The 27,550-nt window shown below is 41.4% G+C and overlaps 1 protein-coding gene across 1 annotated transcript in view; it reads right to left on the bottom strand.

Moving 5' to 3' along the window:
- Positions 1-27,550, bottom strand: part of POLR3B (RNA polymerase III subunit B) — a 157,526-nt gene that overhangs the window by 88,114 nt on the left and 41,862 nt on the right. Inside the window, exons 10-15 of the mRNA XM_077468461.1 lie at positions 25,368-25,490; positions 24,045-24,167; positions 21,688-21,822; positions 6,477-6,638; positions 4,333-4,533; positions 2,642-2,804 (exon numbers count right to left, since the gene is read on the bottom strand). Coding sequence (XP_077324587.1) covers positions 2,642-2,804; positions 4,333-4,533; positions 6,477-6,638; positions 21,688-21,822; positions 24,045-24,167; positions 25,368-25,490 — 907 coding nt within the window. The remainder of the gene's footprint in view (positions 1-2,641; positions 2,805-4,332; positions 4,534-6,476; positions 6,639-21,687; positions 21,823-24,044; positions 24,168-25,367; positions 25,491-27,550) is intronic.

The following is a 27,550-nucleotide window of genomic DNA, read 5'->3' as shown; positions in this document are numbered from 1 at the left end:
CACTCATCAGCGTACATCAATGAAGGAAAAAAATTACCCGTTTGCAAAATATATTAACAAAATATAAAACGATTTTGTATTTTTATTTTAGTCTTTAACAAAAAATTAAAAACCCAGGAGGTGATCAAATACCACCAAAATAAAGCTCTATTTGTGGGGAAAGAAATGTAACTTGGGTACAGTGTTGTATGACAGCACAATTGTCAAAGAGTGACAGTGATAAAAGCTGAAAAATGGTGTGGGCAGGAGGGGGGGTTTAGTTGCCCAGTAAGCAAGTGGTTAATAAGCTGGACTGGAGCAAGAACACTGAGGTGCTCTAGTCTATAGGAAGGGCCAGAGCCCCCTATATTTTTGAGGAGACTGAGGTCTTAACATCTGTCAAAAGAAGCTCAAGAGGTTTTAGGAGTCTGTGGTGGCCAGTGCTCTCCAGTATACAGTGGCATGCTGTGGAAGCAGGCTTAGGGTGGCTGACACCAACAGACTCAACAAACTGATTGGCAAGGTCAGTGATGTTGTTGGATTGGAGCAGAAGTCTTTAACAACAGTGTTGGAGAGAAGAATGTTGTTCAAGATGCATTCAATCTTGGACAACTCCTCCCACCCACTCCACAATATGTTGGTCAGTCTGTGGAGTACCATCAGTGACAGATTGTTGCAACCGCGACACACCACAAAGCAATATAGGAAATAGTTTTTGCCTGTGGCCATCAAGTTACATAATTCTTCCCTGTGAGAGCTGGAAGTGAAGATCAAAATATGGTTTATGATCAGGACTTTTATGTAGTTTTTATAGTGTGTTGGCATTATATTATTTGGGGTAATACTAGAGAAAGTGGAGTATTTGCAATTTGGTGGTTGGATTTTCTGTTATTTTTAATCTGTGTATTTGTTCTATATTGGATTTTAATTGCGTTGATGTTTATTAGAGTGCAGATTTTTTTTTTTTTCTATTTGGTGCTAATGGCCATTATTGGATTTTTTTTTTTTAATGCCTTTGTGTCTTGTTCTGTTCATTGTTGTGATATCTTTGTCGAGTGTGGCATGTGTTGCAATAATTCCCCTTTAGGATCAATAAAATATTCTGAAATATATATAAATAAAAAACACACACACACATATATTATATTATATATATATATATATATATATATATATATATATATATATATATATATATATATATATATATATATATATATATATATATATATATATATACACATATATATATATATATATACACATATACATACATACACACACACCCCTCAAAATTAGGTACCTGTACTGCTTGCATTAAAAAAATAAAAAATAAACATTTACATTCAGGGCCAGTTCACACCAGATGCAGTTCCGTTTTTTCTGCACCAGAAACTGACTGTATGGTGGTGTGAACTAGAGCCATTGGAATACGTGAAAAACACTGTGCATTTTTAGTGCAGAAAAAAAAAAGCACATGGAACTAAACGGAACTGTGTCTGGTGTGAACTGGCCCTTAATGTTGTAATAATGATTACAGAGCTGCATTATTATGTGTATTTTATATCTGCCTAAAATTCAGCTTCAGTCCTCGTTCACACTGAGGGCAGATTTGAAATCATGCAAGTTCAGCTAAGAACAGTTTTACAGTGGCTACAGGTAGAGACACACAGATGATCACATTTTCCAATCTCTCCCCCCCCCCCTTCTTCCCCCACCATGCGAATCTTCATGCTGGCCAGCACCCATTAGCCCCCCCCCCCCCCCCCCCCCGCCTTCTCCCCTTGTCCCTCCCGTCGGCAGCTGCTGCGGACAAACAGGAATTTTTCAGTCTGCAGATCAGGGGAAGGGGCCGGTAAATATGCCATTTACAGGACCCCTTCCTTTTCAGAATTGGGACACAGGACGTGATATCAGTCTGTGAATTACTCAGACCTGCATGAAAACTGGATGTGACTCGCATCTCTGCAAGTAAAATCGCCACGTTTTTCCCCATCAGTTTTTATGCACGTGTGGTGTGAACAAGTCCCTAAAAGTGAAAGCGTTTTAAAACCTAAAACAACTCAATACTCCAGCTTGGTACACAGGTTTGTAGGAACCTGGAAAGCATTGCACCCACGATCAGATCATGGGTGCCATGCAGGACTCCTACAGACTGTCAGTGTAAGCTGTCTGCCCATATATCGTACAGGCGGGCAGTTTCACACTGACAGGAAGACTCAATGCACTACTCAAGTGCTCAACAGCATCCCGGTAGTTCATTGAGAACTACAAGCCAACAGCCGCAAAGGCTGTCGGTACTTGTAGTTCATTGATTCACAGGGATCTCTACACATGGCTGTGCTGTTTTGTTTATACCTATTTTTTATTGTGAGTTCAGAATAGAAAAACAATACAATGTACTATATATCAAAACAGGCTGTGCTATTTTCAAATAATGATAGTAGGTATGGGGAGAAGATCCCTGGCCTGCTGTCACAGGGAGTGCAGGGATCAGGAACATGCATCATGTTCCACCCTAAAAACAGGTGGAGCATGTAATCTGTTCCCGAAGGTCATCTTATCCTTTAACTTACTGCAGATGAGGTTGATAGATAGCATAGATAAAGTGTACTTTATGTGAAAATGCTCATTTAAAATCTAAACAACTATTGTAATTTACCATTGAGAAAGACAATAAAGACATTGGGGTAGGCCAATTCTTCACCACACAACAGATTAACATCTTCTACGCCAAGATTTCCAGCCAATTTTATGATAGGCCCATCTTCCATATCAGTAGTGATATGCGTCATTAGTGCAAGGTTTTTCACTAGACCACAAGCCTGCAGAAGGATGTAAAGAGTATTTTTTTTAGTTTATATGGAACAGGAAACGTTAAACTTTACCAGTGCAAATATTTTCCCTCTAAAATGCAGGCACACTGCCATGGCTATACTAGTAAAGCCTTGTACACACTATCAGATTTTCAGACGACCATTTGTCCGTTTTTTTGTTGCATGCTAGTCTCATGTCAAAAGTTAAGAGGTTACACTCACCATACGAAAATTCTCATACGACAGAATTCAACTTCAGAAGCGTCGTCATGTTTTGAATAGTTTTGTATGTATTCTTTAATTTCTGAGCTTACGAAAACCGTACTAATTAAACAAAAATCGGATGTTGTGTTCACATTTGTAGTCTGCACATCCAGCTTTTGTCCAGTGCTGACTTAAATTGTGGAGGGTAGTGGCCATGCACTTCACTTTAAAGCAGTATTAAACTCAAAAAGCAAATATTGTACTGCTTGCCGCTTTTACCAATTCTTGGATGTGGTGGCTGCATCTTTTTTATAACAAGCTGTCCTGCAGATGTAGCAAAGGGTTGAGACAAACCGTTTGCAGCTGACAGGAGTGCTTACAAGGGTCAACTTTTATTTATGTAAAACCTTTATCCCAAAAAGGTAAAAACCTGTTTAGTTTAACTGCTTATAAAACGGTTAGCTGAAGTTGGGATTCAATTTGTTTAGTGTATTTAAATCAGCTAATGCATCTAAGACACCCCTCTCCACCTCCAGACTGACAATGCTGCTGTCCAAAGGCATCTCTGGGTTCCTTTAAACAGAGTGTAGGCTTGTTTAGGCCCCTGATATTTCCCCAAAGCCCCTAAAAAATAACAAAATATATGTAGTTTACAGGTTCTCTGGCCACACAGTGTGAATGAGCAGTTTGTTTGGGTGTCTAAAGCCACCTGTTACTCTATGGGGACACATCAGTGGTACAAATACAGACGCAGGTGCTAATCTGACACATGTGCAGGTGAGTGGTCCCGAATGTACACACACACACACACACACACACACACACCAGCCAAAATGAAGATATGAAATTATTAGGCAAGATCCAGTGTTCCCGCATCAATAAACACCTTCATTCTCAGATTCACAGGGACCAGGTAGGCTTTGTGCCTGGTCGTCAGGCTGGTGACAATATTTGGAAGGTGGTTCACCCGATTTCCCTGCTACACCATCCCAAAATCCCTGGGTTTCTTCTCTCGCTTGACATGTATAAAGCCTTCGATTCCATCTCGTGGGACTACTTATGCTATGCGTTTCAATGTTGGGGCTTCGGAGACTCGGTTCTCCCCTGGCTGACTGTACTCTACTCTACTCCTTCGGCCGCTGCCCGCTATGCTGGTTGCTTATCGCCCCCATTCCCCATCTCCAGAGGAACACGGAAGGGATGTCCCCTGTCATTTTATATATATATATATATATATATATATATATATATATATATATATATATATATATATATATATATATATATATATATATATATACACACACACACACACACACACACAAAAACTCACCTCTCCTTCTGGAGTATCCGATGGACATAACATCCCCCACTGAGATGGCTGCAGGGATCGAGGGCCGCTGACTTTTCTTGTTTTCTCAAACTGAGAAGAGATTCTAGTCATCATCCCCAGAGCTGAAATAAAAGACAACCGAGACAACACTTGTGTCACACCTTGACGGTCCATTTTAAATCTTTTCAGTGACCAATTCCCCTGCAAACAAGAAATAAAAGATTATTAACCACATTAAAAAGGGAAACAATAATGCTTTTGGTTGGTTAACAAAAGTTAATAGTTTAAAAAAATAATGTAGAGAGAGGAAGGTATTAGGCATGAGCTTCAGGAACCAGGTCCTCATCTTACATCTGAGGAGCAGTTAAGAGACAAACTGTCACTCTCTTTTTTTTACTTAACTAGTTCCCAACCCGCTATAGCCAAAAGACGGCTACACCACGGTCATCCATTTCTGGGAGGGATTCTATGGATGCCCCCATGGGGTGTACATCCATCACGCTCTGTGATCGCTGTGTCTTTCTGGTAACTGGTAATTCTGACAGAGGACATTTACACTGATAATTAGGGCAATGATCATCAGGGATGCCCATCACCATACCCTCGTCAGCACACATCAGTTAAGGAAAAAAAATTCAAAAAATGTTATAGGAAAAAAAAAAAAAAAAAAAAAAAAAAAAAAAAAAACCCAGGGGTGATTAAATACCACAAAAAGAAACCCCATTCTGTCTCAAAAAAATGATAACAATTTAATACGAGTACAGTGTTGCATGATCGGGCAATTGTCAAAGGGGGGAGGAGGATGATGATGATGATGATGAGGATGAGGAGGCTTGTTGGTAGCCTGTGTAAATATAGTATTTCTATCAAGAAAACTTGCCACTTTCCCCTTCAATTTTTAGTTTTAAAATTGGGATCAAATGTCACACGCATGTAAATTTAGTTTTTGGCCTCAGAACAGTAAAGGTTCTGAGGGTTAATTGTGTAGGTAAGCCTTAACACTAGTCTGGCCAGGCTGTGTTTGGAAGTTCTGCCTCGTCATGTGACCGGTGAGGTGCACATGACAGGCTAGAACCAGGTCTGGTTGGATGTTTAGGTATCGGCTTTCTCGGAGCCAATCAGTGGGAGTGCCGGGGGCCCACTGAGGAGTCTGGGAGGGGGTACTTAAAGGGGTGTGGGTCACATGTTCAGGGTTGCAGAGTTGTTTGAGAGACCCGTGTGGTCTAGTCCGATTCCAGGACCGGGGTAGCCCCGTGAAGGGTCCCAGTCACGGGGTGTTTGACACCCCGCAATATGTTCCTATCAGTGGCCCCTGATAGACCTGCTTGGTCTGGGGTAGGGATCCATCCGTTCCCGAGTCTTGGAACCTGCTGGTCCGAGGTGCAGTAACTGAGGGAGGATTCAAAGTGTCCGGGTGTGCGCTCGGCTTGGAGGGACACTGCAGCTCGTGGAAGTGACCGGGGGAAGACTCTTTGGAGGGCCGGCAAGTGGCATCCTGAGAAGTGCCCGGTTACCGAGTTGAGAAGGACATTGACGAATTCACACTTTTCCAGTACCATTGAGGAGACGGGAAACGTTCCAGGTACGGAGGAAAAAGGTTCCTGTATACCCTCAGTTGATTGTTCAAGTTTGAGTCAACGTGCTGACTGCCATGACCTCTGACTAGAGATCTGTTCAGCCTTGAAGTGCCCAGCTGCGATTGGCTACTCTCTGGGTGGAAATAGAGACTTTGCTAGACCTGCTGTTCAAGGTGCCAGAGTTCTTCACCCATGCCCTCTGTTCCCTAAGAGACTGTGCCAATTGAAAGTTCTACTGGAAAATAAAACCTTTTTAAAAAGGACTTCATCTGTGTCAGTATACAAGTCGTTGGGTATCAACCCTGGGAACTCCTAGACACGGAAGAGCAGGACAAGAGAAGGTAACCGGTAAGCCCATTAAGTCAAGGCCGCCCTGCACTGGGTTATGGCAGCTACATAAAAAACACTACAAACACAGAAAAATGTGAAACTTAACATAAAGCAAAGGAAAAAAATAAAAATAAAACAAACCACACCATACATTTTATTTAAAATACCACAATGCAGGATATCAAGCAATCCACACTACTGCACTACTTTAAAAGTGCAGGTAAACACAGCCCTTACCGTAGATATGGCATTCACCATGCCATTGGTGATTTGGTCTTGCCGCATGTGTTTCACAACATCAAACTGGGCTGCTCTTTGTTTAGGAATCACTTGATCTGCAATCTTTTTCATCTCAGAGTTAAATTTTTTGAACAAGTCTTCAAACAGAAGGGAAAGCAGCTAAAACAAAAATTCTTATGCTTAGTAGGACCCACATTAAAAGTAAACCAGATACAGACGTTCAGACAGGTATATTAAAAGCCATGTTATACATTCCCTAAAAGTTCATGAAATCTCCACAATAAGCTGCATCAGGCAAGGTTAAATCAGGTTTTCAGTGGGTCTGCCCTACAAGCTAGCAACAGAAGAAAAAAAATAAAAAATAAATCAGAGTGGTGGATCTATGGGAGACAGAGCTCAGGGTAGGTGTGGCAACGAACACTAGGATCTCAAAGACAAGTGTTACACATATGTGTGTGTATGTATGTATGTATGTATGTATGTATGTATGTATGTACGTACATACACACACAGGTTAACAGGCACTATACATCGCTTGTGCGTCAAAGTAATTAAGATTTCATTTGAGGTTGCCTTCATAACAAATCTCCATTATATTTCATGGCTTTTATTGATCAACTTATTTTAAACAAAAATAGAACAAACTTTTTTATAGTATGAGTTTATAGTACAGAAGTTCAAGTGAACATCAAGGTACAATGATGGTCAAGAAATCCACAATCATAAAAAGGATTAAAGATTCACTGCTTATCCCCAGTGGGATAAGGTACATGTAGTACTTGGTACCATTTTGCTAATTGCTTACTAACTAGCTGTGAGGTCAGACTGGTTGCCCCTTCAGGGTCATCTGACAATATAGCTAGGTAGGAGGTTGCATTATAACACCAGTTTGTCTTGGCTTCTAACACTCCCCTGAGACAAGCAGGGGCAGGAGAAATAAAGAGGTAAAGAGGGCACGTTAGACACTCATCCCTCTGCGTTCCACTTGCTGCAACTGGCCTCGGGAAAGTGTTCAGATCCGAGAAAAGCAGCCACTGTAAAGTGAAAGTCTTCTTCCCAACTATGTTGTCAGATGGCTGCAAGGGAGGGGGGGCTTAGGCTCGTGCACAAGGGCAGAATGTCGGGTGTATGTCAGCAGATTCGACAGAAGTCGGCCGTTGGGCTGGCTTCTGTCAGAGATGCATGCTGGAAAACCAGCAGCCGACGGCTCCCGATCAGCGTTCTCAGCCAATGGCTGAGTGTTCTGGCGGGGGGCGTCCCGTGTCAGAACACAACAGCTTAGCGGGGGAGATTGCTGTACTAATGTTGGATTGTCAGTACAGCAGCTCCGACCGGAGCGGTCATTTCTTTTTCACTCAATCCAAACTATTAGGGTGTACCGGGCTTTAGAACCTCTGCTGGACACACACCTTGAAGATGGTGTTTGAGTTACAGATAAAGCTGAAAATACCCTGAGGTTTCTCTCGTTCAGCCCTTGGTATTCTCCAATCCATGAAAAAAAATCATGGATGGAGCAATCTCCCCTGCTGCCTACTGTACTTATGCCGCATGCCAGAATACAGCAGGGGATATTGTTCCATGGCTAGGGGCCTGGATACCCCAAGGAATTAAAGGAGGTGCACTGTATTAAATGTGGCCATATTTAGTTAAAACAGCTATATTAAACTTTATTGGCATATTTGTAAACCAACATTAAAGTGTTAAAGGCTATTTTTTTTATTAAAACAACAAAAGAAGTTATACTTACTGGCTGAAAAAACACCTGAACATCTTGTGGGTTGAACAAGACCAAAATATATTGAATTCCCCAATCCATGCTCAACAGCATGAATGGAGGAACCTACCCTGCCAACTACTGTATTTCTGAAAGCCTGCACCCATAGCTGTGGCTGAATGGCTGCAGTCACTGTTCATCCAAACATTTTCCTCCAAATTCCTTTGAGTTTCAGGTTAAATGCCTGCTTAGACAATGCCACCAGGGCCACCATGGCTCAAATTTCAGCCAGTCCATCAGAAAGTGGCTGAAATTCACTGTGTAAAGTCAGCTTTAGGGACATTTTATCCCTTTCCACGGCGAGTGTATCTTAACATTATTTTAAAGTTAAAGTGATGGTAAAGTCTCGCCTTAAAAAAAGAAAAAAAAAAAAAACACATGTTCTACTTGCCTGCTCTGTGCAGTTGGTTTTGCACAGAGCAGCCCAGATCTTCCTCTTCTCGGGTCCCTTATCGCTGCTCCTGGCCCCTCCCTCCTGTTGAGTGCCCCCATAGACCAGCAGCTTGCTATGGGGGCACCTGAGCCAAGCTGCAGCCCTCTGTGTCCATGCAGACATGCAGCTGCCGTTTGGCCCTGTCCCCATTCTTTCCCGATTGGCTAACCGACTTTGAGCGACAACCACGGAAGCCAATGGTGCTGCGGCTGTAACCCCAGCCAATCAGGAGCAGAGTCCCAGACAGGCGAGGGAATCGTGGACATCGCAGGATAGAGAAGGGGCTCGGGGGGTAAGTGTTGGGGGGTGCTGGGGGGCCAGCTACACAGAATGCATTAAAGATAAAAAACTCCTTCAACTCTGCTGCACGGTCAGTGCACTCGTTTTTTTATTCATTTTTTTTTTTATTACTTTACTGGTGGCGTTTTCAAACCATTTTAAAAAGGGAGCTGCCTGATTGAGTGGTGTGCTTTTTTTACCACTTGAACCTTGTCCTGACATTTTAACTGGCTGCTTTCCTACTTGGGATCAGATTTACTTCTGAGCTCAATGTCAGCCTGTGTAAGAGCTTATATTGGACTAATGAAATCCCCTCCCGTGCCAATGTGAAAGTGCCCATACTTAGTTATTGACTGCTCATGCCAAGCAAAAAAGGTCACATGTACCCTCATTATTGGAGGTACTGGGTACACCCAAGAGTTTAAAGGGGGTGCAGCGTACTAAATGTATAAAGTGACATATTTAAAATTAAAACAGCTATATTAACTTTTAGGCCTCACGCACACTGGACATAATAAAAAAAAGCCAGTAGGGTTAGCTGTAGAAAGCAAAAACGCTGATGAACGCCACATTTTTAAGGTTTTTTTCCCCAGAGTTAGAGCATTTTTACAGCTTAAAAACTCTTCTGAAAACCCACTTTTTTTTTTTCCAGCCAGAAAATGCCCTGCCAAAAACGGCTGATAACAGCCTATGTGTGCATGATACATAGGATACCATGCTGGAAAGTTTATTGGCTGCAGAAAAAAAAAAAAAAAGTCTGAAGCCAAAAACAGCAGCTGTAAAATTTCTAGTGTGCAAAACTGTAGGTCTTACAGGCAAAATTGTACACATTAAAATGTTACCAAGGGCTATTATTTTTTTTTATACTAAAACAAGTTATTGCACATAACAACCCCGAACCTCCTTGAGTCCCCCACTGCTGTGCGCTCCTCCTCTTCAGTGTCTGCTCCAATAGCAAGTGCTTGCTATGGGAGGGCAGTTGCGCAGCCTTGCTCCCAAGCTGGGCTATGCATCTATAGACATATATAGCCTGGCTTGGTCGTGCCATCCACTCCCTCCTGATTTGATTTGATCAAAAGCACTGAATTGGGATCAGGGTCGGGTAAGCATTTAGAGGGAATCCAGCATCTTCTCTCTTTTGTGTGGAAGTCCTCCCCGGAAGCAATTGCATGACACCACGTGCGTTTCAATGCCGGCCTCAGCCTCTTCCTGACGGCCACAGGACATGCTGTAGGCCGAACTACAACGGTTTGCATCCTTACATCTCTGCAGGAAAAGCGGATCCGGATCTGAGGACTTCACCATGGATCATTAACACACAAGATGAGCTTTTCATTTCCTGTAAGTGTGACCTTATACTGTGTCATTAAAGTTGTCTCTAATACTACACTGAGGTGCCGCTTCCTTCTCTACCTTTTTCAAGCATTTAGAGGGAGCTGGAATGGAGCTTAACTAGGAAAGCTTTTACCTTAATGCATGGAATGCATTAAAGTGGATGTAAACCTGATTCAATAAATTTGTGCTGGGCAGATATCTGCAGAGTTTTCTTATCCCTCTTCAAAGCAGAGTCCCGTGGCTTTCTCCTGCTCCGTTCTTCTGTTATCAGCATGATCAGCATTCTGACAAGGTCTCCGAGATAGGAGCTTGAAGTTTGTGTCAGGGAGGGTGCTATAAATAGATTAGCAGACAGCTAAACTCTTCACAGACAAGCTCTACATGTGTGGGGAGGGGGGGGGGGGTGTGCCTTTCCTCCAATCAGCTGTCTCACAGACTTTTACAGCGTATAGCAAGAATCCGCACCCATAGATGAATCAGGAAGAGAAAATATGAACAGGCTGCGCACTTCACACTATACACTGGGTACATGGAGGGTTTACATCCACTTTAAAGTATAACAAAAAGGCAAGACATAATATATATATATATATATATATATATATATATATATATATATATATATATATATATATATATATATATATATATATATATATATATATATATATATATAATCTCTTTTTAACCTACTAAATTATTTGAATTTTTGTCCAGTCACGGGATTGAGAAGCCTTGTGAGGCGACTTTTCTTGGTTACAGTTAAAACAATACAACTAGGCTTTGTCCTTGCCCATAACCTCTGAATAAAAAATGAAAAAAAAAAAAAAAAGGGGATGCAGCAGACAGACAAGAACATCCTTTTGTCACGATGATATCTTTTCCTATCAGCACGCTCCTAGTTAGCAAATGAGAATGCAGCACAACTTAACCACTTCCCACCCGGCCAATGCACATATACGGCCGGGTGGGAGCCGTTTACTTCTGATAGGACGTTCAGGAACGTCCTTCAGAAGGAGCGGGATCGCGTCGCGCATGCCCGCGCAGCGGTGCGATCCCGATGTGCTCGTGTCACCCGGACACGGCGCATCTCAGATCGGCAGGAGAGCTCTGTGATTAGCCCTCCTGATCACATGACCGCCGTGTCAAATCATGGCCGTCATGTGATGTAAACAAACAGCCGGTTGCTAGGCAATCGGCTCCTCCTCTCCTCACACAGAAGTCATCGCTGAGGAGAGGAGAGCAGATCGCTGCAGCCGGCTGATGATCAGTGAGTATGGGCTGTTTTTTACAGCTTTTTACTCACTGATCACCAGTCTAGTGTAAACACACAACACACCACACAGTATAAACACAATTTCCCCAAAACACACATGTCCCCAAAACATACATGTCCCCAAATAATAAAAACACATGTCCCTAATAATAAAAACATGTCCCCCACATATTTCCCACTAAAATCACATGTCCCAATGATTATCTGCACACATATGTACGTGATCACCTGCACACATATGTACATGATCATTTGTGTACATATGTCCGTGATCACACAAACCAATTATTATACACTTAACGGAATTTTTTTTACCAAAAATATGTAGCAGAATACATTTTGGCTTAAATTTATGACAAAATTTGATTTTATTGGATTTCTTTTAAAATAGAAAAAAGAAAAGTTTTTTTTCCCCAATTTCCGCTTTTTTTGCGCTTATCGCAAAAAATAAAAAAACGGAGTCGTGAATAAATACCACCAAAATAAAGCTCTATTTGTGCGAACAAAATGATAAAAATTTCATTTGGGTACAGTGTAGCATGACCGCGCAATTGTCACTGAGAGCGCTAGAGCGATGAAAGCTGAAAATTGGGAAGGAAGGGGGCGAAAGTGCCCTGTATTGTAGTGGTTAATGACTCATTGTGATCACCCCTCCCAGTCTAAGCTCTGCAGTATATGGGACTGCAATAGGCTTATACAAAGTCAAATGTACTAACACTGGTTCCTTTAAAAAGTAAATGACTTAAGAAACACGCTCCTGTGTGAATTGAATGAGCTTTTTTTTTTCTTGCTTTTTTTTCCTGTAATTTGCCTTGAGTTCAGTTTAAAGAATTACATCTTTCCAGCGCAGCATAGGTTAACCAACCACCTTAATAGACTTTACAGTTTACAAGACAGCAATAACAGAAGGGGGGGGGGGGGAGGACAAAAAAATATATAATATGAAAGAATTTAAATCCCTGCAACAGTTTCACCAATTAGCTTAATGTCACAGAATTCTAATTAGGTGCCCTGAGATTGCTATTTAGCACTAAAGCTTTTTAGAGTGCCAAATTCTCCTTTTCACACAAACCAATTGCAAAATTAAAGACATTAGGCTGCCTTAATTACATTATCACAACAGCTGGGATTAGGCAATCTATGAAGTCAAGGCAGGATTCTTTTGTCACAAGGTAGAAATCCCTCGCCGCGCAGGGTGCTGGATTTCGGGGCCTGCGTCGTATCTCCTCCGCACAAAGCGAGCTGTATTAGGCAGAAAAAAATATGGCGAAACAAAAGAGACGGAGAGTAATGCTTTGCGAATAATGAACGGGCGAGGAAGAGGGAGACAGTAGGGTGAAAAGATTAAGTCTCCAATCGGTGGGTTTTGCTAACACTTCGGCTGCTGGCTTGAGGCCTACACCAATCCTCTGGTGACAAAGAGACTAAATCGCTGCCGAAGAAAAAATAAATAAATAATAATCATATTGCTTGGCTGCATATTCACATCTGCTATCTAAAGCTGGAACCCATTTCATCCTCATTGCTCCCATGAGGTGTGAAATTAGCAGCAAAACCACATTATTTTGTTTTCGGCCCTTTCTTTTCCTGCACAATAGCGTCTTATGTTCGCATTGTTGCCTGGGCTGTGTTTTCCACAGATCTGATCCCATTGTGAAAAATGTAAGTCTTTTGTTTTGTGTGGACTTCTTTTTGGAAAGAAAAAAAATATGCATTTTACTGCCAGTGACGATTTCAGCAGCATGTTGATAAGGACCCCTCACATTACAGTATGGAGCTGGTCTGAGCAGGGTTGCATCATCTACCTGGTCTCATAACTGATATATTGGAACGGTCCAACCCTGTTACTTGGTGCCTTGTGTGTATCTATGTTGCTGTGTGCGCGCGCGCGCAACATTAGTAAGGCTACTATTGTCGCTATGTTTTGCATTTTTCTTGTTTTTTACCTGGAAATAAAAAATTGAATAAAAAAAACGATTGAAACAGAAATTACTGGTAGGAGATCTGGGAAATTATACAAAAATTCACAGATTACGAGATCCCCCGATGATCCAGTTTTTTTTCTTATTGCATGTTTCGGCCATTCTGGAGGAAAATTAATAAAAAAATTCAATTAAAAAAAATAAAAATCAATTGTGCGTCACCTGTTGAATGCCGCCAAATCTTGTATCCCTCTGTACTGGAAAAACCTGCAACCAACTATTAGCTGCGGAATCCATAAAAGTGGAGGAAATCAAAAGGTGGAAGACTTAAAACGTTCAGCGCAACATTAACATGAAAAATATTCCTCGATCTGGAGACTATGGAATAGGTTTGTCCTTTGAGGAGGGGAAAGCTCTTTTTGGTCCATAACTTTGTCCAATAAAAGTAATATATCCTAAATGGCCAGTGTGACAAACCATCGTACCCCCTTAAACTTCCCTTATTCCCTCCCCATACACACCCCACCCCCCCTTCCTCCTCTGGTTTTATCTTCTTAACCCTTTGCTTTTACCTCAAAAATATAAAAGGAAATGGGTGGCTTCGTATCTATGTTGTCTATTTTTTAGGCCATATGCAGAAAATTTTAATCCATGCTTGAATTATCCTTTATAATGACTTCTTGATGTTTATTTAATCTCAACATTTGTTTACGGCTAAGACATGTTATATGCTTTGTAATTGGAAATACCGATGTCTATATATTATCAATGTAATGTTCTGGATCTGCCTTTTCCTGGTTTAAAAAAATAATAAAATAAAATAAAGATACTCACCAAGGCTCTGGCCATCAAGTCGACGATGGTCCTGCCCCTCAATTGTTAATATTGATCAAATGGGCTTCATACCAAGGAAATCCGCTGATATAAATTTGCATGCAGTGTTTTCACATCTTCAGTTGCCTTCTGAAGATTCTGGTACTAGAGCGTTGGTGGGGCTAGATCTTGAGAAGACTCAATTGATTGGTTTTATATGGCAGCGGTTTTAGAGGCCTTTAGATTCCGACCTGTTTTCCGCAAGTGGATATGGGTCCAGTACGACTCACCTAATGCACAAGTTAAAATTGGTGGGGAGTGGTCACTCTCCTTCCCTACTGAAAAGGGGACCCATCAGGGTTGTGCCCTCTCTCCCGTCCTATTTGCTCCTATGGTGAAACCTATTTCTATTGCTCTTCATAATGCCCAGCAGGTAACAAGGAGTCTGTATCTGGTCCATTGTAGAAAAGTTGACGTGATATGCTGACAACCTATTATTGTTCCTGCGGGATTTGGGCCCGTCACTCCGGGTGGCGCTAGAGCTTCTTTCCAGTTTTGCTGGCCTCTCCAGGCTGCAGGTCAACTGGGATAAATCTAAGATTTTCCCAGCTGACCCTGAGGTGGCAGGGGTGGCAGATCAGGTCCTTCCCTAGTGTTGGACAGACACCAATACTTGGGTATAGTTATGATTTTTGTAAATTAAACCTTCACCCACTGGGGAAACGTACCTTTATCTATAAATTTGGTAGAATGAACCTATTCAAAATGAAGATACTCCCTTTGCTCCTCTATGTGTTACGTCACTCTCCTGTATGGATCCCTAAAGTGATTTTTAAGCACTTCAACTCACACATCACTAGCTTCCTGTTGGGCTCCTATCCCTCCCCCCCCCCCCCCCCCCCCCCCTCATTTCTGCCTCTCACTCCTTCAGCGGCCATGGACACAAGGAGTTTGGCTTGCCTGGACTTTCACAAATATTACATTGCTACCACGCTCACACATGCACAGATTTGGCTTGTTTTGGATGATGCTATTTCTGCAGTGGTTATGGAGGCTGCTCTTTTGCACTCCTATGAGGCATTCCATAACTTTCTATACAGGGGAGTTCATGTGCCCTGTCACCTAACTCAGTCCATGAAAACAGGCATCAAACCTGGTAATCCCAAAATTAACGAATCACTATCCAGTACACTCCAAATGTGCCCTTATGGTTAAATCCTAATCTCCCAGGATTTCATTCTATTCCAGAACCAGCTCTATGGGCATCTAGGGGTGTGCGATACTTGAACTAGATTTGCGAAAGTGGCAATCTACGGACGTTTGATTCCGTCGAATCAGTTTAGTCTTCCAAAATCATTTCTGTTCCTGTTCCGATGGTTAAGTCATGCTTAATGGCCACAATTTGGTGGCTCCCCTCTTCATTAATAACCTTTTGCGATGGAGACATTACTGAGGGATGAATCTTTGGAGCAGCCTTTATCCAATATCTATATTACATGGAACTTGGCAGGCAGAGGTGCCCGATATGAATGGGAAGGATTGGAAAGATTTGAAAATATCACTTTTTGCAACTTGCCTTCACAAGGGACGGGTTGATGCAGTTTATACTACACTGTTTTTATCTCATGTCCTGTAGGATTAATAGGATATACCCTCATTGTTTCCCCACTTGTAGGCGGTGTGCGGCGGACAATACCGATTAACTCCACATGCTAAGGGTCCAGCCCCCATGTACAGTTTCTGGGTATCAGTATTAAAATTCATCTCTAGCCGAACTACTATCCAGGTTCCACGGCATATCTGCATCTTAGGTTTAGTGGAGGCCCTGGCTTCCTTTAGGGCAGTCAGATCCCTGTTTAGCCTTCTGCTGTTCTATGCAAGGAATTCGATAGTGATGCAGTGGAAATTTGCCACTGTCTCCACCTTAACTTTTTTGAAGTCATCAACTCGGTGGTGCCTTTTTAAAAAGTTACGTACCAATCTAGGGGTTGCCCCAAAAGATTTAATAAGATTTGGGACATCTGGATTGACTCTGCTTATACTTGCAAGTTAATTGGTCTCCATTTCCTCAGTGATAGGATTTGGTTATTGATAAGTAGCAAATTTATCTGTTACTTCTGTCACTTGGAGTCCCCCATACATAATATTATCTAATGTGATATGACATATCTGCCCCTTTGTTCACTCTTTCATGAACCTGAGTAACTGTGAGCAAGGTTGTAGTGCTCTATGGCAATAGGGAAAAATAAGATTGCGCTATGGACAAATTTACCTGTTCACCAGACAGGTTAAAAATAACTAAAATGAAGTGAACTATAAGGGGTTAAAGCTGCCTGTGCTTGAAACCTATCCCTATAAATGGGAATAGGCTAGAAATCTGAAAAGTAAATTGAGCTTTGGCGCTAAAACCTTTTTGTGTACTATAAATATAAATGCTGATACTCTGAAGAGTTAAACGAGACCTAATGTGGAAGTCTCCCAAACTCCACTATATACGTGATATTTAACGAATTACGTGAAAAAAATATATATATAAATGAGAATGTGTGTCTATTATCTTACAACACAAACATGCACATGTGTAGTGAAAAATATGGTTAATCTGTCACAATTAAAAATATTAGGTGCTTTAGTGGAAAATCATATGCGAGCCAATAATTATGCTCAAAAACCTCAAAAGTGACAATCAGAAAAGCATTGTGAAAATACCAAGTAAAAACAACAAAAAAAAAAAAAAAATCATATAATGTCCAACTAAAAATATTCAAAATCGCATCATCTAGTTGCTGGAAAAACGCATGGAACTTTTATCAGATGAGGAAGGTGAAGCAAGGTGACTGGTGTAAAAGGGTTGAATGCATTCCTCTCCGGTGCGCCACTCTGTGTTAGAAAAGAGATATATATATGCGCTCACCAGACACCAAACCCTCAATGGGTTAACCGAACAGTCACAGTATGAGCCACTGTGCAGCTTTCTTTGGGCTCTGCCTCTGCTGTGCTGTGGGGATATTTTGCACTCTTCCTTCCGTAAATAGTCCGTTTAGCGTTTATACATAAAGGGAAACAGAAGTACAGCCATAGTGCAATACTGTTGTATGAACGTTTGTGTTTATTTAAAATCAGGTTACTCACAAAGTCCGAAAAGACAAATCGCTATGAAATTGATTGCGCCGGCGTTGCTGCTTGAATAACAGTGTAAGGTGCACGTCCTAGGCCACGCCCTACACGTTTCGTCAGAGCGACGTCATCTGGAGGCTCCAGATGACGTCGCTCTGACGAAACGCGTAGGGCGTGGCCTAGGACGTGCACCTTACACTGTTATTCAAGCAGCAACGCCGGCGCAATCAATTTCATAGCGATTTGTCTTTTCGGACTTTGTGAGTAACCTGATTTTAAATAAACACAAACGTTCATACAACAGTATTGCACTATGGCTGTACTTCTGTTTCCCTTTATGTATAAACGCTAAACGGACTATTTACGGAAGGAAGAGTGCAAAATATCCCCACAGCACAGCAGAGGCAGAGCCCAAAGAAAGCTGCACAGTGGCTCATACTGTGACTGTTCGGTTAACCCATTGAGGGTTTGGTGTCTGGTGAGCGCATATATATATCTCTTTTCTAACACAGAGTGGCGCACCGGAGAGGAATGCATTCAACCCTTTTACACCAGTCACCTTGCTTCACCTTCCTCATCTGATAAAAGTTCCATGCGTTTTTCCAGCAACTAGATGATGCGATTTTGAATATTTTTAGTTGGACATTATATGATTTTTTTTTTTTTTTTGTTGTTTTTACTTGGTATTTTCACAATGCTTTTCTGATTGTCACTTTTGAGGTTTTTGAGCATAATTATTGGCTCGCATATGATTTTCCACTAAAGCACCTAATATTTTTAATTGTGACAGATTAACCATATTTTTCACTACACATGTGCATGTTTGTGTTGTAAGATAATAGACACACATTCTCATTTATATATATATTTTTTTCACGTAATTCGTTAAATATCACGTATATAGTGGAGTTTGGGAGACTTCCACATTAGGTCTCGTTTAACTCTTCAGAGTATCAGCATTTATATTTATAGTACACAAAAAGGTTTTAGCGCCAAAGCTCAATGTAGTGCTCTATGAATGGTATTTACAGTGCCTTGCGAAAGTATTCCGCCCCCTTGAACTTTTCAACCTTTTGCCACATTTCAGGCTTCAAACAAAGATATAGAATTTTAATTTTTTGTGAAGAATTACCAACAAGTGGGACACAATTGTGAAGTGGAACGAAATCTATTGGATATTTTAAACTTCTTTAGCAAATAAAAAACTGAAAAGTGGTGTGTGCAAAATTATTCGGCCCCATTACTTTCAGCGCAGCAAACTCACTCCAGAAGATAAGCGAGGATCTCTGAATGATCCAATGTTGTCCTAAATGACTAATGGTGATAAATAGAATCCACCTGTGTGTAATCAAGTCTCTGTATAAATGCACCTGCTCTGTGATAGTCTCAGGGTTCTGTTGAAAGTGCAGAGAGCATCATGAAGACCAAGGAACACACCAGGCAGGTCCGTAATACTGTTGTGGAGAAGTTTAATGCCGGATTTGGATACAAAGATATTTCACAAGCTTTAAAACATCCCAAGGAGCACTGTGCAAGCGATCATTTTGAAATGGAAGGCGTATCAGACCACTGCAAATCTACCAAGACCTGGCCGTCCCTCTAAACTTTCAGCTCAGACAAGGAGAAGACTGATCAGAGATGCAGCCAAGAGGCCCATGATCACTCTGGATGAACTGCAGAGAACTACAGCTGAGGTGGGAGAGTCTGTCCATAGGACAACAATCAGTCGTACACTGCACAAATCTGGCCTTTATGGAAGAGTGGCAAGAAGAAAGCCATTTCTCAAAGATATCCATAAAAAGTCTCGTCTAAAGTTTGCCACAAGCCACCTGGGAGACACACCAAACATGTGGAAGAAGGTGCTCTGGTCAGATGAAACCAAAATCGAACTTTTTGCCCACAATGCAAAACGATATGTTTGGCGTAAAAGCAACACAGCTCATCACCCTCAACACACCATCCCCACTGTCAAACATGGTGGTGGCAGCATCATGGTTTGGGCCTGCTTTTCTTCAGCAGGGACAGGGAAGATGGTTAAAATTGAGGGGAAGATGGAAGCAGCCAAATACAGGACCATTCTGGATGAAAACCTGTTGGAGTCTGCAAAAGACCTGAAACTGGGACGGAGATTTATCTTCCAACAAGACAATGATCCCAAACATACAGCAAAATCTACAAAGGAATGGTTCACAAATAAACGTATCCAGGTGTTAGAATGTCCAAGTCAAAGTCCAGACCTGAATCCAATCGACAATCTGTGGAAAGAGCTGAAAACTGCTATTCACAAACGCTCTCCATCCAACCTCACTGAGCTCGAGCTGTTTTGCAAGGAAGAATGGGCAAGAATTTCAGTCTCTCGATGTGCAAAACTGATAGAGACATACCCCAAGCGACTTGCAGCTGTAATCGCAGCAAAAGGTGGCTCTACAAAGTATTAACGCAAGGGGGGGGGTCGAATAATTTTGCACGCCCCACTTTTCATTTTTTTATTAGATAAAAAAAAAGTTTAAAAAATCCAATAGATTTCGTTCCACTTCACAATTGTGTCCCACTTGTTGGTGATTCTTCACAAAAAATAAAAATTTTATATCTTTATGTTTGAAGCCTGAAATGTGGCAAAAGGTTGAAAAGTTCAAGGGGGCCGAATACTTTCGCAAGGCACTGTAGTAGAGCTGCCACGACGAGTCGACGTAATCGATTACGTCGACTACAAAAACACGTCGATGTGCGTGAAGGGCGTCGATGCATCACAGTGCATAGTATCTCCCACTCTCCTCCGTGCTGCCGCCCCCCCCTCTTCTCCCCCTCCGTGCCGCCGCCCCCCTCTCTTCTCCCCCTCCGTGCCGCCGCCCCCCTCTCTTCTCCCCCTCCGTGCCGCCGCCCCCCTCTCTTCTCCCCCTCCGTGCCGCCGCCCCCCTCTTCTCCCCCTCCGTGCCGCCGCCCCCCTCTTCTCCCCCTCCGTGCCGCCGCCCCCCTCTTCTCCCCCTCCGTGCCGCCGCCCCCCTCTTCTCCCCCTCCGTGCCGCCGCCCCCCTCTTCTCCCCCTCCGTGCCGCCGCCCCCCTCTTCTCCCCCTCCGTGCCGCCGCCCCCCTCTTCTCCCCCTCCGTGCCGCCGCCCCCCTCTCTCTTCTCCCCCTTTGTGCTGCCGTCCCCCTCTCTCTGTGTCCCCCTCTCTCTTCTCCCCCTACGTGCTGCCGCCCCCTCTCGGTATCTCAGGATGGAGAGCAGAGGTAGGAGCCGGTAAACCACCTCCTTCGTTTTCAGAATGGACAGAGTCAGTAACCGCTGACTCTTTCCATTCACATAACTGAAACATTTTAACCTCCTGTGATTACGATGTCTCAGTTAATGAATGGAGAGGAGCAGCTGTCTTCTCTCCATTTATCATCAGGGCAGCAGAGAAAGGGACTGGGGAATCTCTGTCCCCAGTCCCTTTCCCAAATGGGAGATGTCAGAGGTCTGTTAAGACCCCTGATATCTCACCATAGCCCCCCCAACAGGGCTGATAAAAAAAATTGCAATAAAAAAAAAAATTGTAAAAACACAAAAAACACACTGACACTGTCCCCACACACCCTACCCATTAAAAAAAGAAAACATTGAAAAAAATAAAATTATAAAAACATTCATGAACTTCTGATCAGAAAATATAAAGTTAAGATAAAATAAATATATTCTTTTATCTTAACTTTACAAAAAATAAGTACATAAAAAAAGAATTATATATATATATATATATATATATATATATATATATATATATACACATATACACACACATACACACACATATATTATATATATATATATATATATATATATATATATATATATATATATATATATATATATATATATATATATATACATATACATATACATACACACACACATATACATATACATACATACATACACTACTTACTTTTTTTTTTATCTATTTTTTTTTATGTAAGGTTATCCAAAGGATTAATTAGCTAATAAAAAAACACTAGATTAATTTAAATAATCGGATAGTCGTTGACTAATCGAAAAAATAATCGATAGATTAGTCGCAATAGATTAGTCGACAGACAAATTAATTGTTAGTTGCAGCTCTAGTATTTAGTCTTTTAGGTTTGTTTTGGTTAGTAGTGCTTTACTGTTACACCTTGAGCCGGGTATGCCCCATAGGTTCAGTTTTGTATTTATGCCTAAAATACTAAAACAGAAGTTTAAAATACAAATAAATAATAAAAAAATAAAAATAAAAAGACCCACCTGTCCTGCAAGCTCCAATCTCTTGTTTCCATAATAATCTCGATCATCCACTTTATTTTCCCCTTGGGCCAAAATCACTCTGCGGACCATCACTGCTGTGTAAATGCATTTTGATCGAAAATGGAACTCTTTCACCTAAATAAAGTACAGAATAAATTAATCCAAATTAGCCAGCACAATTAATAGTCCTTTAAATTATGCTGCCACAATAGCGTTTCAAAATTACAAATGTTTAGACATACACCAATAAAAGTACAGTCATATGCAATCATTTAATTACAGTAGATCAGTGATATTTATTCATACTGTTCTATCTTCTGAAATGGACAATACAATTAATATGTACTGTGTCAACTGAATCAATGCTAATCTTGCGATATGCATTATATTAACCACTTCAGCTTCGGAAAGTTTAACCTCCTTCATGACCAGGCCATTTTTTTTAGCTATGTGACACTGCTCTACTTCAACTGACATTTGCAGATCTTTTTCACACAGAGCTTTCTTTTGGAGTCATTTTATATAATTAAAAAACCCAGTGGTTATCAAATGAAAAAAGACCAACAATTTTGAAAAAATAAATATATTTTTAACTTTGTGCTATAAAACATATCCAATAAAAAAAAATAAAAATCATACATTTTTTGGCCAAAATGTATTCTGTAACATGTCTTCTGTAAAAAAAATAAAAATAAAATCCCATTAGTTGTATATTGATTGGTTTGCGTGAAAGTTATAGCGTCTACAAATATATGGGATATATACTGGAATTGATATTGTTTTTGTGATGATCAGCAACTTATAGCGGGACAGCGGGCAATTTGACACTGACACTTTGTTGGAACTAACTGCCCCTGACATCACTACAGTGATCAGTGCTGATAATATGCACCATCACTGTACTAATGACACTGGGCAGGAAGGGGTTAACATCTAGGGCAATAAGGGGTTAAATATGTGCCTAACAAGTGTGTGTACTGTGTGTCAATTTTGCTGGGAATCTAGTGGTTTTCATTCCCTGTTTAGCAGGGAATGAAGAAACAACCAGATCACCTGTCACAGAACACATCTCTGTGTTTACACTAACAGACCTGTGTTCTGTGACACTCAGAGCAAAATGGCCGGTGCCAACAGTCAATCACTGCCCAGGAGAGCGGGTGTGTGCCCCCTATCCAAGAATGGTGATAAATATACACTTACTCATAGCTATGAGTAACCACTGATTGCGGTGCGAAACGCGTCAGGTTTCATGTACCCTTTTATTCCTTTTGCTGTGGATTTTTTTATCTTGTTTTGATGTGACCCACGTTGTTTCAATTAAAGATGGGATTTCAAGTCTTTTTCCAGTGTGCGGCTATCCAGAGTTTTGTCCTGCTTGTTTGCTCAACAATAAAAGGCCATGATAAAATGTGCAGTTTTATCACACAGCACAATGCCACAGATGTCGCAAGTTTTGAGAGACCGTGCAATTGGCATGCTGACTGCAGGAATGTCCCCTGGAGCTGTTGCTCTTGATTTGAATGTTCATTTCTCTACCATAAGCAGTCTCAAATGGGGTTTTCAGAAAATTTGGCTGTACATTCAACCGACCTTACAATCGCAGACCACGTGTAACCACACCAGCCCAGGACCTCCACATCAAGCATCTTTACCTCCAAGATCGTCTAAGTCCAGCAACCCGGACAGCTGCTGCAAGAATCGGTTTCCATAAAAGCTCATCTGATTGCTCATCGTTCTTAATGGTATCTTGACCTGATTGCAGTTCGTCGTCATAACCGACTTGAGTGGACAAAAGCTCACATCTGATGGCATCTGGCACTATGGAGAGGTGTTCTCTTCACGGATTAATTCTGGTTTTCACTGTACAGGGCAGATAGCGTGTATGGTGTAGTGTGGGTGAGCGGTTTGCTGATGTCAACGTTGTGGATCGAGTGGCCCATGGTGGCAGTGGGGTGATGGTATGGGCAGGTGTATGCTATGGCCAACAAACACAGGTGCATTTCATTGATGGCATTTTGAATGCACAGAGATACCGTGATGAGATCCTGAAGCCCATTGTTGTGCCATTCATCCAAGACCATCACCTCATGTTGCAGTGCGAGAATGCACGGCCCCATGTCGCAAGGATTTGTACACAATTCCTGGAAGCTGAAATCACCCCAGTTCTGTTTGGGATGCTCTGGATCGGCGTGCACAACAGCGTGCTCCAGTTCCTGCCAATATCTAGCAACTTCATCAAAAACAAAAAAACACTTTCCTGGCTGAGGCCATCATGATTACTCAATGCAATAAAAACAAAATAATTCCTCTCCTATCCCAACACAGGTGCATTTTATTGATGTAGGTAGGTCACTTACAGGTACATGAGTCAGGATAGTGGATGCAAGAAGTTCCCTGGCTTCATCCACTCTGGTCTTTTTGTGCCCTCCTCCGCCCCACATTCTCTGTCTCCTCACCTTATTACCAATGTATTTTAATGCCTGGAACAAAAAGGAAAAAAAAAAGAAAAAAAAAGAAGAAAAAAACCCAGTTAATGCCAGTAAACAAACATTCTAGTGAAACCCCATTTAGTCAATAGAGTTTGATGTGCGAGGGGACATTTTACAACACTGGAAATGCAAGTATTCAAACTGTATAGCAGATGTAACCATAATTGGATGACAGCTTGCTAAATCACAATTTATCTACCAATTGCCATTTTCCCCCTTTCAGAAAAATAACTATTTTTAAACCCTTTATTTTGCATTTCAGTGTTGCAGATATCCTCCAACGTTATGCTCAGTCACTTTCTGTCAAAATGTATGTGTTCCAGCATTGGCTGACAGTCATAAATGGTGGACCATTCCTGTACAACAAGCATTTGCACAGCTCCTAATAGTCTTTATCAGTGGCTCATGTAATAGTGACAGAGGAGCAAGGTAGGTGTAGCTGGAGTCATAACGTATACAAACTATGCGCTCTCTTTGTTATAGTGCCCAGTGCTGTCAGATGGAGTGAGTTGCGTGCTCCTCCATGTCAATCATTTCCTTTAGGTACTAAATAAAGTTGCAGGGGACGTAAAGAAAAAGAAAAAGAAAAAGTGTGTGTGTGTGTGTGTGTGTGTGTGTGTGTGTGTGTGTGTATGTGTGTGTGTATGTGTGTGTGTATGTGTGTGTGAGAGAGGAAAAAAAAATATCTATATAGATATACCTATCTATATACATACGAAAAGTTTTTTGGAGACCGTGTGGGAAACTGTATATAGCCAGGTTAATAAATCCATCTTCCTCTCTTGTACAGCTAGCAGCTGTCCTGTATAGCACTAAAACCCAACAAGCAGGATTGACCCAACACCGATAGGGCAAAAACAAAGTATTTAGTATGTTACAGTAACTAAAACCACCTGGGCAGTTCCGTCTCCAGCCAACTGCGTCACTTCAAAAGAGAAAACAAAAATCAAAATCAATAAAACTTTATTTAGTGCTAAGCACAACAAGAAAGCACTGTAATTGGGGTTCCGTCTCACCAGAGCCACGTTTGTGTTGTAGGCTTTATTCCAACAGCTCAGTTATGTATTGAATATTTCTTTTATTTATTTTTCAGGCACAAAAGAACTTGGGTGCATGCCATGATTACTGTATAGCATTCCCAAAAAAACAATCTGGAAGTTTTAATGATCATTTAAAATATAATGGACACACCTGCATCTGGGTGAAGATCTGAGCTTTTTGGCATTCTTCCAGGCTGGGTGCAAAAGCTGCCATTACATGTTCCTCAGTTCCGATCATCTGGACGATTTCTTGGTCACTTTCAACCCCCATTGCCTACATAAAGAACAAAAGGATGAATGGAATTGATGGTAAAATTAAAGTAAATCTTGTACTGTGAGAAAATTCTTTAAGAAAATGCAAAACAAAGCTAAAGTGTGAAGGTAAAAATTGGATTTTTGTACCCACCATAAAATCTTTTCTCCATGTACATTTAAAGACAGACAGTGTTTCAACTTTAGGTTAACCACTTAAGGACGCCGCATGGCAATGTACGTCGGCAGAATGGCATCGACAGGCACAAGCACGTACATGCTTGCCTTCCAGTGGGTGGGGGGTCCGATCGGACCCCCTCCCGCTGGGTGCGGCAGTCCGTTTCGCTTCAGGAGCGATCCGGGATGAGGGGGTGGCTGTTGGTTTCTGGCCATCCCCTCTCGATCGCTCCTGGCGAATGAGAAGCTTCCCCCGCCTGTGTAGTGTAAACACAGGCAGGGAGGAAGTGATGTCATTCTCCTTGGGGCGGTCTTTTTGACCGGACTGCGAGGAGAACACATAGTAAGTGCACCAAACACTACACTGACATGTAGGTACACATAGGCACACAAATCACCCCCCCGATCACTTATAGCGTTAGATACCCCCATATAAGAAAAATAAGAATAAGAAAATAAGAAAAAAATATATATAAAAAGTAATATTCCTGCAACTTGTGGCAAAATATAAAATATTTCATGGACTCAACATGCCTCTCAGTAAATAGCTTGGGGTGTCTACTTTCCAAAATGGGGTCATTGGGGGGGGGGGGGGGGGTTGTGCTATTTTGGCATTTTATGGCCTTCGAAACTGTGATAGGTAGTGAGGAGTGAAATCAAAAATTTGCACCCTTAGAAACCCTGAAGGCAGTGATTGGTTTTCGGGGTGCCGTATGCGGCTAGACTCCCAAAAAGTCCCACATATGTGGTATCCCCGTACTCAGGAGAAGCAGCAGAATATATTTTGGGGTGCAATTCCACATGTAACTATGGCATGTGTGAGCAATACATCATTTAGTGACAACTTTTTGTAAACTTTTTTTTGTGGGACAAAATATATATATATATTTATTTATTTATTTTTCAATGGGCTCAACATGCCCCTCAGCAATTTCCTTGAGGTGTCTACTTTCCAAAATGGGGTCATTGGGGGGGGGGGGGGGGGGTTTGTACTGCCCTGCTATTTTAGTACCTCAAGAAATGAGATAGGCAAGTCATAAATTAAAAGCTGTGTAAATTCCAGAAAATGTACTCTAGTTTGTAGACGCTATAACTTTTGCACAAACCAATAAATTTTGCTTATTGACATTTTTTTTTACTAAAGACAAGTGGCTGAATACATTTTGGCCTAAACGTATGACTAAAATTTAGTTTATTTGATTTTTCTTATAACAAAAAGTAGAAAATATATATTTTTTTTTCAATTTTCAGTCTTTTTCCCTTTTATATCTTAAAAAATAAATATCGCAGAGGCAATCAAATACCATTAAAAGAAAGCTCTATTTGTGGGAAGAAAAGGACGCAAATTTCGTTTGGGTACAACATTGCATGACCGCGTAATTACCAGTTAAAGCAGTGCGAAATTGTAAAAAGACCTCTGGTCCTTAGGCTGACAATTGGTCCGGGGCTGAAGTGGTTAAACCACCACTTACAAGCGGACTGGACACTAGCAAAAGCCCACCTACTACCAACATGTATTTTTGTAGTTTTGAAGCAAAGCATTACTGAATGTCTCTCAATAGACTTCAAGGATATTGTGGTGGGTATAAAAATCATAGTTTCTTTAGCATCCACCGAGGGGCACAGGCAATCTTTCACTTTGGTATGTCCAAAAGCAGTCCAACAGTGGAGTAGGCAAAACTCCAAAACCAACAGGCCCAAGAAGCTAGAAAGTTGGGAGTTGGACTGTCTGCAGCTCAAAAAGCCACCTGAAAGGCGTTATGCCTAAAGCCAATCAGATACTTTTACTAGGTAGATGTTCCCTAAAGATAACGTGAACAAAAGAACAGACAGCAGCTTTGCAAATCTGAGAAACAGTTGCTTAATGTATTTAAAAAAAAAAAAAAAAAAAAAGGGGGGTTTACA

The sequence above is a fragment of the Lithobates pipiens genome, unplaced genomic scaffold (genome assembly GCF_037356315.1).
Source record: "Lithobates pipiens isolate NorthernLeopardFrog02 unplaced genomic scaffold, aLitPip1_a1.2 Scaffold_8, whole genome shotgun sequence".
In the NCBI taxonomy this organism is placed as follows: domain Eukaryota; kingdom Metazoa; phylum Chordata; class Amphibia; order Anura; family Ranidae; genus Lithobates; species Lithobates pipiens.
Note: the sequence above shows the minus strand (reverse complement) of the source record. Positions and strands in the feature narration are given on the sequence as shown.